The 15,424-nt window shown below is 48.4% G+C and overlaps 1 protein-coding gene across 1 annotated transcript in view; it reads right to left on the bottom strand.

The window, feature by feature from the left end:
* Positions 1–15,424, bottom strand: part of MSH2 (mutS homolog 2) — a 430,334-nt gene that overhangs the window by 331,209 nt on the left and 83,701 nt on the right. The window contains exon 6 of the mRNA XM_063918702.1: positions 1,674–1,807. Coding sequence (XP_063774772.1) covers positions 1,674–1,807 — 134 coding nt within the window. The remainder of the gene's footprint in view (positions 1–1,673; positions 1,808–15,424) is intronic.

A 15,424-nucleotide genomic window follows, 5' to 3' on the forward strand; every position in this document is an offset into this window, starting at 1 on the left:
GTGATCTAAGCAGGGGAGAGTCCGGGGAGCTTCCTCTCAGCGGTGCTGTGGAGAAAAAATGGCGCTGGTGAGTGCTGAGGGAGAAGCTCCGCCCCCTCGGCGGCGGGCTTCTGTCCCGCTCTAAAATACAAAACTTTGGCGGGGGCTCGTAGGTATATACAGTGGCCGGCTGTATATACCCATCTTTTGCCAGGAGAGGTTTATTTGCTGCCCAGGGCGGCCCGCGCCCCCCCCCTCCCGCGCCCTGCATCCTTACAGTGACAGTATGTGAGGTGAATGGGAGCAATGGCGCACAGCTGCAGTGCTGTGCGTTACCTCAGTGAAGAACATTGAAGTCTTCTGCCGCCTCTGATGTCTTCTAACTTCTCATACTCACGTGGCTTCTACCTTCAGCTCTGTGAGGACGACGGCGGCGCGGCTCCGGGACGGACGGCGAGGATGAGACCTGCGTACCGATCCCTCTGGAGCTAATGGTGTCCAGTAGCCTAAGAAGCAGAGCCTTTCAACTCACAGAAGTAGGTCTGCTTCTCTCCCCTCAGTACCACAATGCAGGGAGTCTGTTGCCAGCAGGCTCCCTGAAAATAAAAAACCTAACAAAATACTGTCAGAAACTCAGAAGAGCCTCTGAAAAGCACCCAGTCTCCTCTGGGCACAGTAATCAACTGAGGTCTGGAGGAGGGGCATAGAGGGAGGAGCCAGTGCACACCCAAATCCTAAAGTCTTTCTAAAAGTGCCCATGTCTCCTGCGGAGCCCGTCTATTCCCTTGGTCCTTACGGAGTACCCAGCATCCTCTAGGACGTAAGAGAAATAATGAGATATTTTAATGCATACCAATAGTGATAAACTTTATTAAAAAGTAGGGCAGATGTATTGGGATACGGTCGTTAGGTCGACCCAACTTAGGTGGACACATTAGGTCAGCCACTGAAGGTCGACATTGCCATTAGGTCGACAAGTGTTAGGTCGACAAGTCGACATGAGTTTTTTTAAACAAAATTTTTGGAATTTTTTTTTTCCATACTTATCGATCCACGTAGACTACGATTGGAATGGTGACCTGTGCCAAAAACAGTCAAAAAAACTCATGTCGACCTTTTGACCTGTCAACCAAGTACATATCGACCTAATGCGTGTCGACTTAAGTTGGGTCGACCCAACGACCCATACCAGATGTATTAAGCCTGGAGAATGGATAAAGAAGTGATAAAGCAGTGGCAAGGTGATAATGCACCAGCCAATCAGCTCCTGTCATTTTTCAAATTCGTAATGATTGGCTGGTGCGTCATCACCTTGCGTTTATCACTTCTTCTCCAGGTTAATACATCTGCCCCAGTGTTTAAGTCCCAGTGCAACATGGTAAACTGCTTATTTTCTTTTGTTATATTGCGATACCAGACATACTGTTTATTCCGGTCACACTACACAAGGTATAAGTAGTTTATCCTTACACCATATTATGCGACAACGTGCACCCTGCCACCCACAGCACATTCTAAGTATATATTTTCAAGGCACTTTACTTTATGCCTCGTTTCATACCCTCCTCATCATAATACTCAAACCAAACTGATTATCTGTTAACAGACAAGGCCCTAAGCACGCTTAATCCACAAGTACATTTGGTAATAGACTCCGCTTTCACATCCAGTTAAATCATTCTTCGGATCTTTACCTCTCCTCAATTCTGTTCTTGTCCATAAGCGGTTGCTTGATCCACTGATTGATCAATCTCTGACCCTGAGGGGTCTTGCATCTATTGAGCAGCCCAGCCAGTGATTGCGTGCCACTTGTGTCCTCAGCCGAGCCCTTTACGTAAGAAAAAGCAAACACAAAAGGACATTGGCGTGTAAGAACATGTAGTGACAAAGACTGATACTACGTAGTAAATTTAAATAACATTTCACTAAACACATTAGTTAATATAAGATTTCTGTGTAAAGAGTTATCTTTCTGTTTAATGGAAATAGGACTGTAGCTGGAGAGAGACTGCGCTGAGAGATGGCTACTTTAGTATTGGTGAGTGAGTGCCTTCTAATCGAAGCCTGGTGCAGAAAATAAGAATTTACTCACCGGTAATTCTATTTCTCGTAGTCCGTAGTGGATGCTGGGAACTCCGTAAGGACCATGGGGAATAGCGGGCTCCGAAGGAGGCTGAGCACTCTAGAAAGATCTTAGACTACCTGGTGTGCACTGGCTCCTCCCACTATGACCCTCCTCCAAGCCTCAGTTAGGTACTGTGCCCGGACGAGCGTACACAATAAGGAAGGATTTTGAATCCCGGGTAAGACTCATACCAGCCACACCAATCACACCGTACAACTCGTGATATGAAACACAGTTAACAGTATGAAACAATAGAGCCTCTCAACAGATGGCTCAACAATAACCCGATTTAGTTAACAATAACTATGTACAAGTATTGCAGATAAACCGCACTTGGGATGGGCGCCCAGCATCCACTACGGACTACGAGAAATAGAATTACCGGTGAGTAAATTCTTATTTTCTCTGACGTCCTAGTGGATGCTGGGAACTCCGTAAGGACCATGGGGATTATACCAAAGCTCCCAAACGGGCGGGAGAGTGCGGATGACTCTGCAGCACCGAATGAGAGAACTCCAGGTCCTCCTCAGCCAGGGTATCAAATTTATAGAATTTTGCAAACGTGTTTGCCCCTGACCAAGTAGCAGCTCGGCAAAGTTGTAAAGCCGAGACCCCTCGGGCAGCCGCCCAAGATGAGCCCACCTTCCTTGTGGAATGGGCATTGACAGATTTTGGCTGTGGCAGGCCTGCCACAGTATGTGCAAGCTGAATTGTACTACAAATCTAACGAGCAATAGTCTGCTTAGAAGCAGGAGCACCCAGCTTGTTGGGTGCATACAGGATAAACAGCGAGTCAGATTTTCTGACTCCAGCCGTCCTGGAAACATATATTTTCAGGGCCCTGACAACGTCTAGCAACTTGGAGTCCTCCAAATCCTTAGTAGCCGCAGGCACCACAATAGGCTGGTTCAGGTGAAACGCTGACACCACCTTAGGGAGAAACTGGGGACGAGTCCTCAATTCTGCCCTATCCATATGGAAAATCAGATAAGGGCTTTTACATGATACAGCCGCCAACTCTGACACTCGCCTGGCTGAAGCCAAGGCCAATAACATGACCACTTTCCACGTGAGATATTTCAGATCCACGGTTTTTAGTGGCTCAAACCAATGTGATTTTAAGAAACTCAACATCACGTTGAGATCCCAAGGTGCCACAGGAGGCACAAATGGGGGCTGAATATGCAGCACTCCTTTCACAAATGTCTGAACTTCAGGTACTGAAGCTAGTTCTTTTTGAAAGAAAATTGACAGAGCCGAGATCTGTACCTTAATGGAGCCCAGTTTTAGGCCCATATTCACTCCTGCTTGCAGGAAATGCAGAAATCGACCTAGTTGAAATTCCTCCGTTGGGCCCTTTTCGGCCTCACACCATGCAACATACCTCCGCCATATGCGGTGATAATGAGTTGCTGTGACCTCTTTCCTGGCTTTAATAAGCGTAGGAATGACTTCCTCCGGAATGCCCTTTTCCTTCAGGATCCGGCGTTCAACCGCCATGCCGTCAAACGCAGCCGCGGTAAGTCTTGGAACAGACAGGGGCCCTGCTGCAGCAGGTCCTGTCTGAGCGGCAGAGACCACGGGTCCTCTGAGATCATCTCTTGAAGTTCCGGGTACCACGCTCTTCTCGGCCAATCCGGAACCACGAGAATTGTGTTTACTCCTCGCTTTCTTATTATTCTCAATACCTTTGGTATGAGAGGTAGAGGAGGGAACACATAAACTGACCGGTACACCCACGGTGTCACTAGAGCGTCCACAGCTATCGCCTGAGGGTCTCTTGACCTGGCGCAATACTTCTCTAGTTTTTTGTTTAGGCGGGACGCCATCATGTCCACCTGTGGACGACCCCATTGATTTACAATCATTTGGAAGATTTCTGGATGAAGTCCCCACTCTCCCGGGTGGAGGTCGTGCCTGCTGAGAAAGTCTGCTTCCCAGTTGTCCACTCCCGGGATGAACACTGCTGACAGTGCTAGTACATGATTCTCCGCCCATCGGAGAATTTTTGTGGCTTCTGCCATCGCCGTCCTGCTTCTTGTGCCGCCCTGTCGATTCACATGGGCGACTGCCGTGATGTTGTCTGACTGGATCAGCACCGGCTGGTGTAGGAGCAGGGATTTTGCTTGACTTAGGGCATTGTAAATGGCCCTTAGTTCCAGAATATTTATGTGAAGGGCAGTCTCCTGACTTGACCATAGTCCTTGGAAGTTTCTTCCCTTTGTGACTGCCCCCCAGCCTCGTAGGCTGGCATCCGTGGTCACCAGGACCCAGTCCTGTATGCCGAATCTGCGGCCCTCCAGAAGATGAGCACTGTGCAGCCACCACAGAAGAGACACCCTGGTTCGTGGAGACAGGGTTATTAACGATGCATCTGAAGATGCGATCCGGACCACTTGTCCAACAGGTCCCACTGAAAAATTCTGGCATGGAACCTGCCGAATGGAATTGCTTCGTAAGAAGCTACCATCTTTCCCAGGACCCGCGTGCAGTGATGCACCGATACCTGTTTTGGTTTTAGGAGGTCTCTGACTAGAGAAGACAACTCCCTGGCTTTCTCCTCCGGGAGAAACACTTTTTTCTGGGCCGTGTCCAGAATCATTCCCAGGAACATTAGACGTGTCGTGGGGACCAGCTGTGACTTTGGGATATTCAGAATCCAACCGTGCTGGCTCAGCACTTCCTGAGATAGTGCTACTCCCACTAACAACTGTTCCTTGGATCGTGCCTTTATTAGGAGATCGTCCAAGTATGGGATAATTAAAACTCCCCTTTTTCGAAGGAGTATCATCATTTCCGCCATAACCTTGTAAAATACCCTCGGTGCCGTGGAGAGTCCAAACGGCAGCGTCTGGAATTGGTAATGGCAATCCTGTACCACAAATCTGAGGTACTCCTGGTGAGAATTGTAAATGGGGACATGCAGGTAAGCATCCTTGATGTCCAGGGATACCATGTAATCCCCCTCGTCCAGGCTTGCAATAACCGCCCTGAGCGATTCCATCTTGAACTTGAATTTTTTTATGTATGTGTTCAAGGATTTCAAATTTAAAATGGGTCTCACCGAACCGTCCGGTTTCGGCACCACAAATAGTGTGGAATAGTAACCCCGGCCTTGTTGAAGTAGGGGTACCTTGATTATCACCTGCTGGGAATACAGCTTGTGAATCGCTGCTAGCACCGCCTCCCTGTCTGAGGGAGCAATCGGCAAGGCGGATTTTAGGAAACGGCGGGGTGGAGTCGCCTCGAATTCCAGCCTGTATCCCTGAGATACTATTTGAAGGATCCAGGGATCCACCTGTGAGCGAACCCACTGATCGCTGAAATTCCTGAGGCGGGCCCCCACCGTACCTGGCTCCGCCTGTGAAGCCCCACCGTCATGCGGCGGACTTGGAAGAGGAAGCGGGGGAGGACTTTTGTTCCTGGGAACCTGCTGTTTGCTGCAGCCTTTTTCCCCTGCCTCTGCCTCTTGACAGAAAAGACCCTCCTTTTCCCCGCTTGTTTTTCTGGGACCGAAAGGACTGAACCTGATAAAATGGCGCCTTCTTAGGCTGTGAGGGGACATGGGGTAAAAATGCTGACTTCCCAGACGTTGCTGTGGAAACTAGGTCGGAGAGACCATCCCCAAATAATTCCTCCCCCTTATAAGGCAAAACTTCCATGTGCCTTTTGGAATCTGCATCTCCAGTCCACTGGCGAGTCCATAAGCATCTCCTAGCAGAGATGGATAATGCACTTACTTTAGATGCCAGCCGGCAGATTTCCCTCTGTGCATCTCTCATGTATAAGACTGAGTCTTTGATATGGTCAATTGTTAGCAGGATCGTGTCTCTGTCTAACGTGTCAATATCTTCTGACAGTTTATCTGACCACGCAGCGGCAGCACTGCACATCCATGCTGACGCAATAGCTGGTCTGAGTATAATGCCTGAGTGTGTATATACAGACTTCAGGATCGCCTCCTGCTTTCTATCAACAGGTTCCTTAAGGGCGGCCGTATCCTGGGACGGTAGTGCCACCTTTTTAGACAAACGTGTGAGCGCTTTATCCACCTTCGGGGGTGTTTCCCAACGTAACCTATCCTCTGGCGGGAAAGGGAACGCCATTAGTAGCTTCTTAGGAATTACCAATTTCTTATCAGGGGAAGCCCACGCTTCTTCACACACTTCATTTAATTCATCTGACGGGGGGAAAAACTACAGGTAGTTTTTTCTCCCCAAACATAATACCCTTTTTTGTGGTACCTGGATGTAAATCAGAAATACTTAACACCTCTTTCATTGCCTCAATCATGCAGTGAATGGCCTTAACGGGCATTAAATTTGACTCATCGTCGTCGACACTGGTGTCAGTATCCGTGTCGACATCTACTTGTGCCACCTGAGATAGCGGGCGTTTCAGAGCCCCTGATGACTTTTGAGACACCTGGACAGGCACGAGCTGAAGACTCGGCTGTCCCACAGTCGGCATGTCGTCAAATTTTTTATGTAAGGAGTCTATACGTGCACTCATTTCCTGCCATAATACCATCCACTCAGGTGTCTGACCCCCAGGGGGTGACATCCCTGCTAAAGGCATCTGCTCCCCCTCCACATCATTATCCTCCTCAAACATGTCGACACAGCCGTACCGACACTCCACACACACAGGGAATGCTCCAACAGAGGACAGGACCCACAAAAGCCCTTTGGGGGGACAGAGTAAGAGTATGCCAGCACACACCAGAGCGCTATATATATATACAGGGACTAACTGAGTTATGTCCCTAATAGCTGCTTTTCAATATAATATACCGTATACAGTGCCAATTTTAATGCCCCCCCTCTCTTTTCCCTCTTACTGTACTGTAGAATTGCAGGGAAGAGCCAGGGAGCTTCCTTCCAGCCGAGCTGTGAGGGAAAAATGGCGCCAGTGTGCTGAGGAGATAGGCTCCGCCCCTTTTTCGCAGCGTATTCTCCCGCTTTTTATGGGATTCTGGCAGGGGTATTTACCTCATATATAGCCCCAGGGGCTATATATTGAGGTATTTTAGCCAGCCAAGGTGTTTTTATTGCTGCCTCAGGGCGCCCCCCCCCAGCGCCCTGCACCCTCAGTGACCGGAGTGTGAAGTGTGTATGAGGAACAATAGTGCACAGCTGCAGTGCGCTACCTTGGTGAAGACAGGATGTCTTCATGCCGCCGATTTTCCGGACCATCTTCTTGCTTCTGGCTCTGTAAGGGGGACGGCGGCGCGGCTCCGGGACCGAACATCAAGGCTGGACCTGCGGTCGATCCCTCTGGAGCTAATGGTGTCCAGTAGCCTAAGAAGCCCAATCCGGCTGCAAGCAGGCGAGTTCGCTTCTTCTCCCCTTAGTCCCTCGCTGCAGTGAGCCTGTTGCCAGCAGGTCTCACTGAAAATAACAAATTCTAAGACTATAACTTTCTAAGAGCTCAGGAGAGCCCCTAGTGTGCATCCAACCTCGGCCGGGCACGAAATCTAACTGAGGCTTGGAGGAGGGTCATAGTGGGAGGAGCCAGTGCACACCAGGTAGTCTAAGATCTTTCTAGAGTGCCCAGCCTCCTTCGGAGCCCGCTATTCCCCATGGTCCTTACGGAGTTCCCAGCATCCACTAGGACGTCAGAGAAATCAGCTGTTGAGGGTCACTGGCTAACAAGCCAGTCATCTAAAGAGGCAAAACATCTCTCGTGTCCCCTTTGCCTCCAGCTTAGTGACGCGACTTATATACAACCTCCTATCTCATTATCTACTTCACCATACTCCTCCTTCTGGACCTCTGCTGCCTCTCAAAACTGTTGGTCACCCTCTACTTCTCTGCACATCCTTCGCTCTTGGCCTTCGAGACACAGTCCTGGTTCATATACTACCTATCTAACCTTCATGGTCTCTACCCCTAGCGTATCCTCCCCTCCAATCTGTTTGAGACGCAAACAAGTACCTGTTCTCGGCCATTTCCTTACCCAAGATGCAACTAAAATACTTGTCCATCCTTGCTTCCCACCTTGACTACTGCAACCTCCAACTCATCTTCCTGTACCACCACATCATCACTCTGCAAATCTCTATGATAGATCACTGTATTTCCCAGAATCAGAATACTAACCCTCAGCACTATAATCATTCATATATATCACCACAACACTTTCCCCTCGCACTTACTTAGACCTACCTCTGCCCTGCTCCTCGACTTTGTCAACTACGTCTCATTCCCTGCTACAAGATGTCTTCTGTGTGACTCATTTATTGAATTCCTCACATCATGGTTCATCATTCTCAACCAGCCTTCAAAATACTCACCTCTATCAGCGATTATCCTTCTCCCCATCTGAAGTCCTTCACTATCCCAAATCTCACTTATTTGCCCTTTTACCATTCAAGAAATCGCTCATGAGCATCACCTTCCCTACCCTTTATTTTCATGTCTGCACCTACTTTGGTCCCCATTAAAATTATGTCCTCTTTTCCCCCACTGTCCCAATTATAGGGGCCATTCTGGAGATTTAACTTTGATGGGAGTGAGTGAAAAGACCAATTAGAAGTGGAAACTTCGGGGGTTCATACTGGTGCTTGTAACCACCCACTCACAACAGACAGTGGAGGCCAAGGCAGGGCGTCAGTACGGAGAACCCTGCAGGGACTCATTCAGGGGAGTGGAATGTAAGATGTAGAAGAAGATATTTAAGGTTCTTACTACATTTGATATTTATGTCAGTATTTGTAATCACCTGTTTACTGTACATATAGATATATACATACTATAGCTATATACATACTGTACATATAACACAGGAAACTTTGCACACCTCAGAATAATAGACGTCTCCTATATCAGGCATGTCCAACCTGTGGCTTCAAGCTGTAGTGAAACTATACATCCCAGCATGCCCTGCTAGAGTTATAGCTTAACTGTGGGCATTCTAGGACTTGTAGTTCCACAACAGGTGTAGAGCCCCAGTTTGGCCAGGCCGGTCCTATATAATAAAAGGCTAATTGCTGCTCCTTACTTTTATGGAGGGATTTCAAGTGTTGTGTGCACCGGCGGCCACTAAACGCGCCCGATAGAGCAATTCAAGTTCTTCTCCGTTTAGGCATGCACAGCCGCCAGCCCTGACATTACAGTTATGTATAGATAATGTATATAATACATATGTCATTATCTCAGTAGGGGACCCAAAAATGTGGGATTTTACATTTTGGATGAGGGAAACTCAACCTATAAAATAAATATTTTATATAATAAGATTTTACTTACCGATAAATCTATTTCTCGTAGTCCGTAGTGGATGCTGGGAACTCCGTAAGGACCATGGGGAATAGCGGCTCCGCAGGAGACTGGGCACATCTAAAGAAAGCTTTAGGACTAGCTGGTGTGCACTGGCTCCTCCCCCTATGACCCTCCTCCAAGCCTCAGTTAGGATACTGTGCCCGGACGAGCGTACATAATAAGGAAGGATATTGAATCCCGGGTAAGACTCATACCAGCCACACCAATCACACCGTACAACTTGTGATCTGAACCCAGTTAACAGTATGATAACAATGAAGGAGCCTCTGAAAAGATGGCTCACAACAACAATAACCCGATTTAGTTAACAATAACTATGTACAAGTATTGCAGACAATCCGCACTTGGGATGGGCGCCCAGCATCCACTACGGACTACGAGAAATAGATTTATCGGTAAGTAAAATCTTATTTTCTCTGACGTCCTAGTGGATGCTGGGAACTCCGTAAGGACCATGGGGATTATACCAAAGCTCCCAAACGGGCGGGAGAGTGCGGATGACTCTGCAGCACCGAATGAGAGAACTCCAGGTCCTCCTCAGCCAGGGTATCAAATTTGTAGAATTTAGCAAACGTGTTTGCCCCTGACCAAATAGCTGCTCGGCAAAGTTGTAAAGCCGAGACCCCTCGGGCAGCCGCCCAAGATCAGCCCACTTTCCTTGTGGAATGGGCTTTTACAGATTTTGGCTGTGGCAGGCCTGCCACAGAATGTGCAAGCTGAATTGTACTACAAATCCAACGAGCAATAGTCTGCTTAGAAGCAGGAGCACCCAGCTTGTTGGGTGCATACAGGATAAACAGCGAGTCAGATTTTCTGACTCCAGCCGTCCTGGAAACATATATTTTCAGGGCCCTGACAACGTCAAGTAACTTGGAGTCCTCCAAGTCCCTAGTAGCCGCAGGCACCACAACAGGCTGGTTCATGTGAAAAGCAGAAACCACCTTAGGGAGAAATTGAGGACGAGTCCTCAATTCTGCCCTGTCAGAATGAAAAATTAAGTAAGGGCTTTTATATGATAAAAGCCGCCAATTCTGACACACGCCTGGTTGAAGCCAGGGCTAACAGCACCGTCACATTCCATGTGAGATGATATTTTAAGTCCACAGTGGTGAGTGGTTCAACCAATGTGACTTAAGGAACCTCAAAACAACATTGAGATCCCAAGGTGCCACTGGAGGCACAAAAGGAGGTTGTATATGCAGTACCCCTTTTACAAATGTCTGAACTTCAGGTACTGAAGCCAGTTCTTTCTGGAAGAAAATCGACAGGGCCGAAATTTGAACCTTAATGGACCCTAATTTTAGGCCCATAGACAGTCCTGTCTGCAGGAAATGGAGGAAACGACCTAGTTGAAATTCCTCTGTAGGGGCCTTCTTGGCCTCACATCACGCAACATATTTTCGCCAAATGCGGTGATAATGTTTTGCGCTTACATCCTTCCTGGCTTTGACCAGGGTAGGGATGACTTCATCTGGAATGCCTTTTTCCTTCAGGATCCGGCGTTCAACCGCCATGCCGTCAAACGCAGCCGCGGTAAGTCTTGGAACAGACAAGGCCCCTGCTGGAGCAGGTCCTTTCTTAGAGGTAGAGGCCACGGGTCTTCCGTGAGCATCTCTTGAAGTTCCGGGTACCAAGTCCTTCTTGGCTAATCCGGAACCACGAGTATCGTTCTTACTCCTCTCCTTCTTATGACTCTCAGTACTTTTGGTATGAGAGGCAGAGGAGGGAACACATACACTGACTGGTACACCCACGGTGTCACCAGAGCATCCACCGCTATTGCCTGAGGGTCCCTTGACCTTGCGCAATATCTGTCCAGTTTCTTGTTAAGACGGGACGCCATCATGTCCACCTTTGGTTTTTCCCAACGGTTTACAATCAGTTGGAAGACTTCTGGGTGAAGTCCCCACTCCCCCGGGTGGAGGTCGTGTCTGCTGAGGAAGTCTGCTTCCCAGTTGTCCACTCCCGGAATGAACACTGCTGACAGTGCTATCACATGATTTTCCGCCCAGCAGAGAATCCTTGCAGCTTCTGCCATTGCCCTCCTGCTTCTTGTGCCGCCCTGTCTGTTTACGTGGGCGACAGCCGTGATGTTGTCCGACTGGATCAATACCGGTTGACCCTGAAGCAGAGGTTTTGCTTGACTTAGGGCATTGTAAATGGCCCTTAGTTCCAGGATATTTTTGTCTCCAGGCTTGACCATAAGCCCTGGATATTTCTTCCCTGTGTGACTGCTCCCCAGCCTCGCAGGCTGGCATCCGTGGTCACCAGGACCCAGTCCTGAATGCCGAATCTGCGGCCCTCTAGAAGATGAGCACTCTGCAACCACCACAGGAGGGACACCCTTGTCCTTGGTGACAGGGTTATCCGCTGATGCATCTGAAGATGCGACCCGGACCATTTGTCCAGTAGGTTCCACTGGAAAGTTCTTGTGTGGAATCTGCCGAATGGGATTGCTTCGTAGGAAGCCACCATTTTTACCCAGAACCCTTGTGCATTGATGCACTGAAACTTGGTTCGGTTTTAGGGGGTTCCTGACTAGCTCGGATAACTCCCTGGCTTTCTCCTCCGGGAGAAACACCTTCTTTCTGGACTGTGTCCAGGATCATCCCTAGGAACAGAAGACAAGTCGTCGGAACCAGCTGCGATTTTGGAATATTGAGAATCCACTCGTGCTGCCGCAACACTACCTGCGATAGTGCTACACCGACCTCCAACTGTTCTCTGGATCTTACCCTTATCAGGGAATCGTCCAAGTAAAGGATAACTAAAATTCCCTTCCTTCGAAGGAATATCATCATTTCGGTCATTACTTCAGTAAAGACCCGGGGTGCCGTGGACCATCCCTACGGCAGCGTCTGAACTGATAGTGACAGTTCTGTACCATAACCTGAGATACCTTTGGTGAGAAGGGTAAATTTTGACATGAAGGTAAGCATCCTTGATGTCCCGAGACATCATGTAGTCCCCTTCTTCCAGGTTTGCAATCACTGCTCTGAGTGACTCAATTTTGAATTTGAACCTCTGTATGTAAGTGTTCAAAGATTTTAGAATCGGTCTCACGAGCCGTCTGGCTTCGGTACCACAATAGTGTGGAATAATACCCCGTTCCCTGTTGCAGGAGGGGTACCTTAATTATCACCTGCTGGGAATACAGCTTGTGAATGGCTTCCAAAACTGCCTCCCTGACAGCGGGAGACGTCGGTAAAACAGACTTTTTGGAAACGGCGAGGGGAATACGTCTCGAATTCCAATTTGTACCCCTGAAATATTACCTGAAGGATCCAGGGGTCTACTTGCGAGTGAGCCCACTGCGCACTGAAATTCACTGAGAACGGGCCCCCACCGTGCCTGAACTTGTAAAGCCCTAGCGTCATACTGAGGGCTTGGCAGCGGCGGAAAAGGGTTTCTGTTCCTGGGAACTGGCTGATCTCTGCAGCCATTTTCCTCTCCCTCTGTCACGAGCAGAAAAGAGGAACCCTTTTGTCCGCTTGCCAACCAGGACTGCGCCTGATAATACGGCGTCTTATTTTGAGAGGCGACCTAGGGTACATCCCCTTTTTTAAGGCAATTCCAAATGCCGTTTGGAATCCCTGACCACTTTACTGGTAGATACAAAGCACTTATACTTGATGCCAGTCGGCAAATATTCCGCTGTGCATCATGCATATATAGAAAAGCATCTTTTAATTGCTCTATAGGCAATAATATACTGTCCTTATCTAGGATATCAATATTTCCAGTCAGGGAATCCGACCACGCCACCCAGCACTGCACATCCAGGCTGAGGCGATTGCTGGTCGCAGTATAACACCAGTATGTGTGTAAATACATTTTAGGATACCCTCCTGCTTTTTATCAGCAGGATCCTTAAGGGCGGCCATCTCAAGAGAGGGTAGAGCCCTTGTTCTTACAATCGTGTGAGCGCCTTATCCCCAGTAGGGGGTGTTTCCCAACGCACCCTAACCACTGGCGGGAAAAGGTATACTGCCAATAACTTTTTAGAATTATCAATTGTTATCGGAGGAAAACCCACGCATCATCACACACCTCATTTTATTTTTCAGATTCAGGAAAACTATAGGAAGTTTTTCCTCACCAAACATAATACCCCTTTTTTTGGTGGTATTCATATTATCAGAAAAGTGTAAACATTTTCCATTGCCTCAATCATGCAATGTGTGGCCCTATTGGAAATCACGGTTGTCTCTTCACGTCGACACAGGAGCCAGTATCCGTGTCGGCGTCTGTATCTGAGGTAACGGGCGCTTTAGAGCCCCTGTATGAGACATCTGGACATGCACAAGCTGAGTAGCCGGCTGTCTCATGTCAACCACTGTCTTTTATACAAAGCTGACACTGTCACGCAATTTCAACAGTACATCCACTCAGGTGTCGACCCCCTAGGGGGTGACAACACTATTACAGACACTCTACTCCGTCTCCACATCATTTTTCTCCTCATACATGTCGACACAAAAGTACCGACACAGCACACACACAGGGAATGCTCTGATAGAGGACAGGACCCACTAGCCCTTTGGGGAGACAGAGGGAGAGTTTGCCAGCACACACCAGAGCGCTATATATATACAGGGATAACCTTATATAAGTGTTTTTCCCTTTATAGCTGCTGTATTGTTTATACTGCGCCTAATTTGTGCCCCCCTCTCTTTTTAACCCCTTTCTGTAGTGTAGTGACTGCAGGGGAGAGCCAGGGAGCTTCCCTCCAACTGAGCTGTGAGGGAAAATGGCGCCAGTGTGCTGAGGAGATAGGCTCCGCCCCTTTCTCGGCGTCCTTATCATCCGTTTTTCTATATGTTTTGGCAGGGGTTAAATGCATCCATATAGCCCAGGAGTTATATGTGATGCATTTATTTTAGCCATATAAGGTTTTATCGATTTATTGCGTCTCAGGGCGCTGCCCCCCCAGCGCCCTGCACCCTCAGTGACCGGAGTGTGAAGTGTGCTGAGAGCAATGGCGCACAGCCGCGGTGCTGTGCGCTACCTTATCTGAAGACAGGATCGTCTTCTGCCGCCGATTTCACCGGACCTCTTCGCTCTTCTGGCTCTGTAATGGGGCCGGCGGCGCGGCTCCGGGACCAATCCAGGCTGAACCTGTGATCGTCCCTCTGGAGCTAATGTCCAGTAGCCTAAGAAACCCGATCCACTCTGCACGCAGGTGAGTCCGTTTCTTCTCCCCTTAGTCCCACGATGCAGTGAGCCTGTTGCCAGCAGGTCTCACTGAAAATAATAAACCTAAACTAAAACTTTCACAAAGAGCTCAGGAGAGCCCCTAGTGTGCACCCTTCTTGTCGGGCACAGAAATCTAACTGAGGCTTGGAGGAGGGTCATAGGGGGAGGAGCCAGTGCACACCAGCTAGTCCTAAAGCTTTCTTTAGATGTGCCCAGTCTCCTGCGGAGCCGCTATTCCCCATGGTCCTTACGGAGTTCCCAGCATCCACTAGGACGTCAGAGAAATATATATATATATATATATATATATATATATATATTTATTTCTCTTTCTCCAATAGGACTTAAGGCGCTTAACAGATACATAGCATGATACAGTACAGAAACAAAGTACAAGACAGCTTTTCATAAAATACATAAGTATGAAGATACTAAAGGGACATTATGGAAATGCCTCCGGAAGGCGGCGCCCCGGCCAAAAGTACCGTGTGCCCGTGGCAAGATCCGCTACTGATGCAAATGGATATATGCATATGAGGGGGACTGTATTAGGGTGTGAGAATCAGAAAGTGAGAGATTTTGTGAGACTTTTCCCGTTTCTTTAAAGCGGCAATCCTTTACACCAGGCCTGGCCAACCTGTGGCTCTCCAGATGTTGTGAAACTATACATCCCAGCATGCCCTGCCACGGTTTTAGCATTCCTTAATAGCAAAACTGTGGCAAAGCATGATGGGACTTGTAGTTCTACAACAGCTGGAGAGCCACAGGTTGGCCAGGCCTGCTTTACACGGCAAAATCAACCTGGATTTGCCATGTAAATGATTGCCACTTTAAAAAAAAA

This window comes from Pseudophryne corroboree, chromosome 4 (assembly GCF_028390025.1).
Source record: "Pseudophryne corroboree isolate aPseCor3 chromosome 4, aPseCor3.hap2, whole genome shotgun sequence".
Taxonomy (NCBI): Eukaryota; Metazoa; Chordata; class Amphibia; order Anura; family Myobatrachidae; genus Pseudophryne; species Pseudophryne corroboree.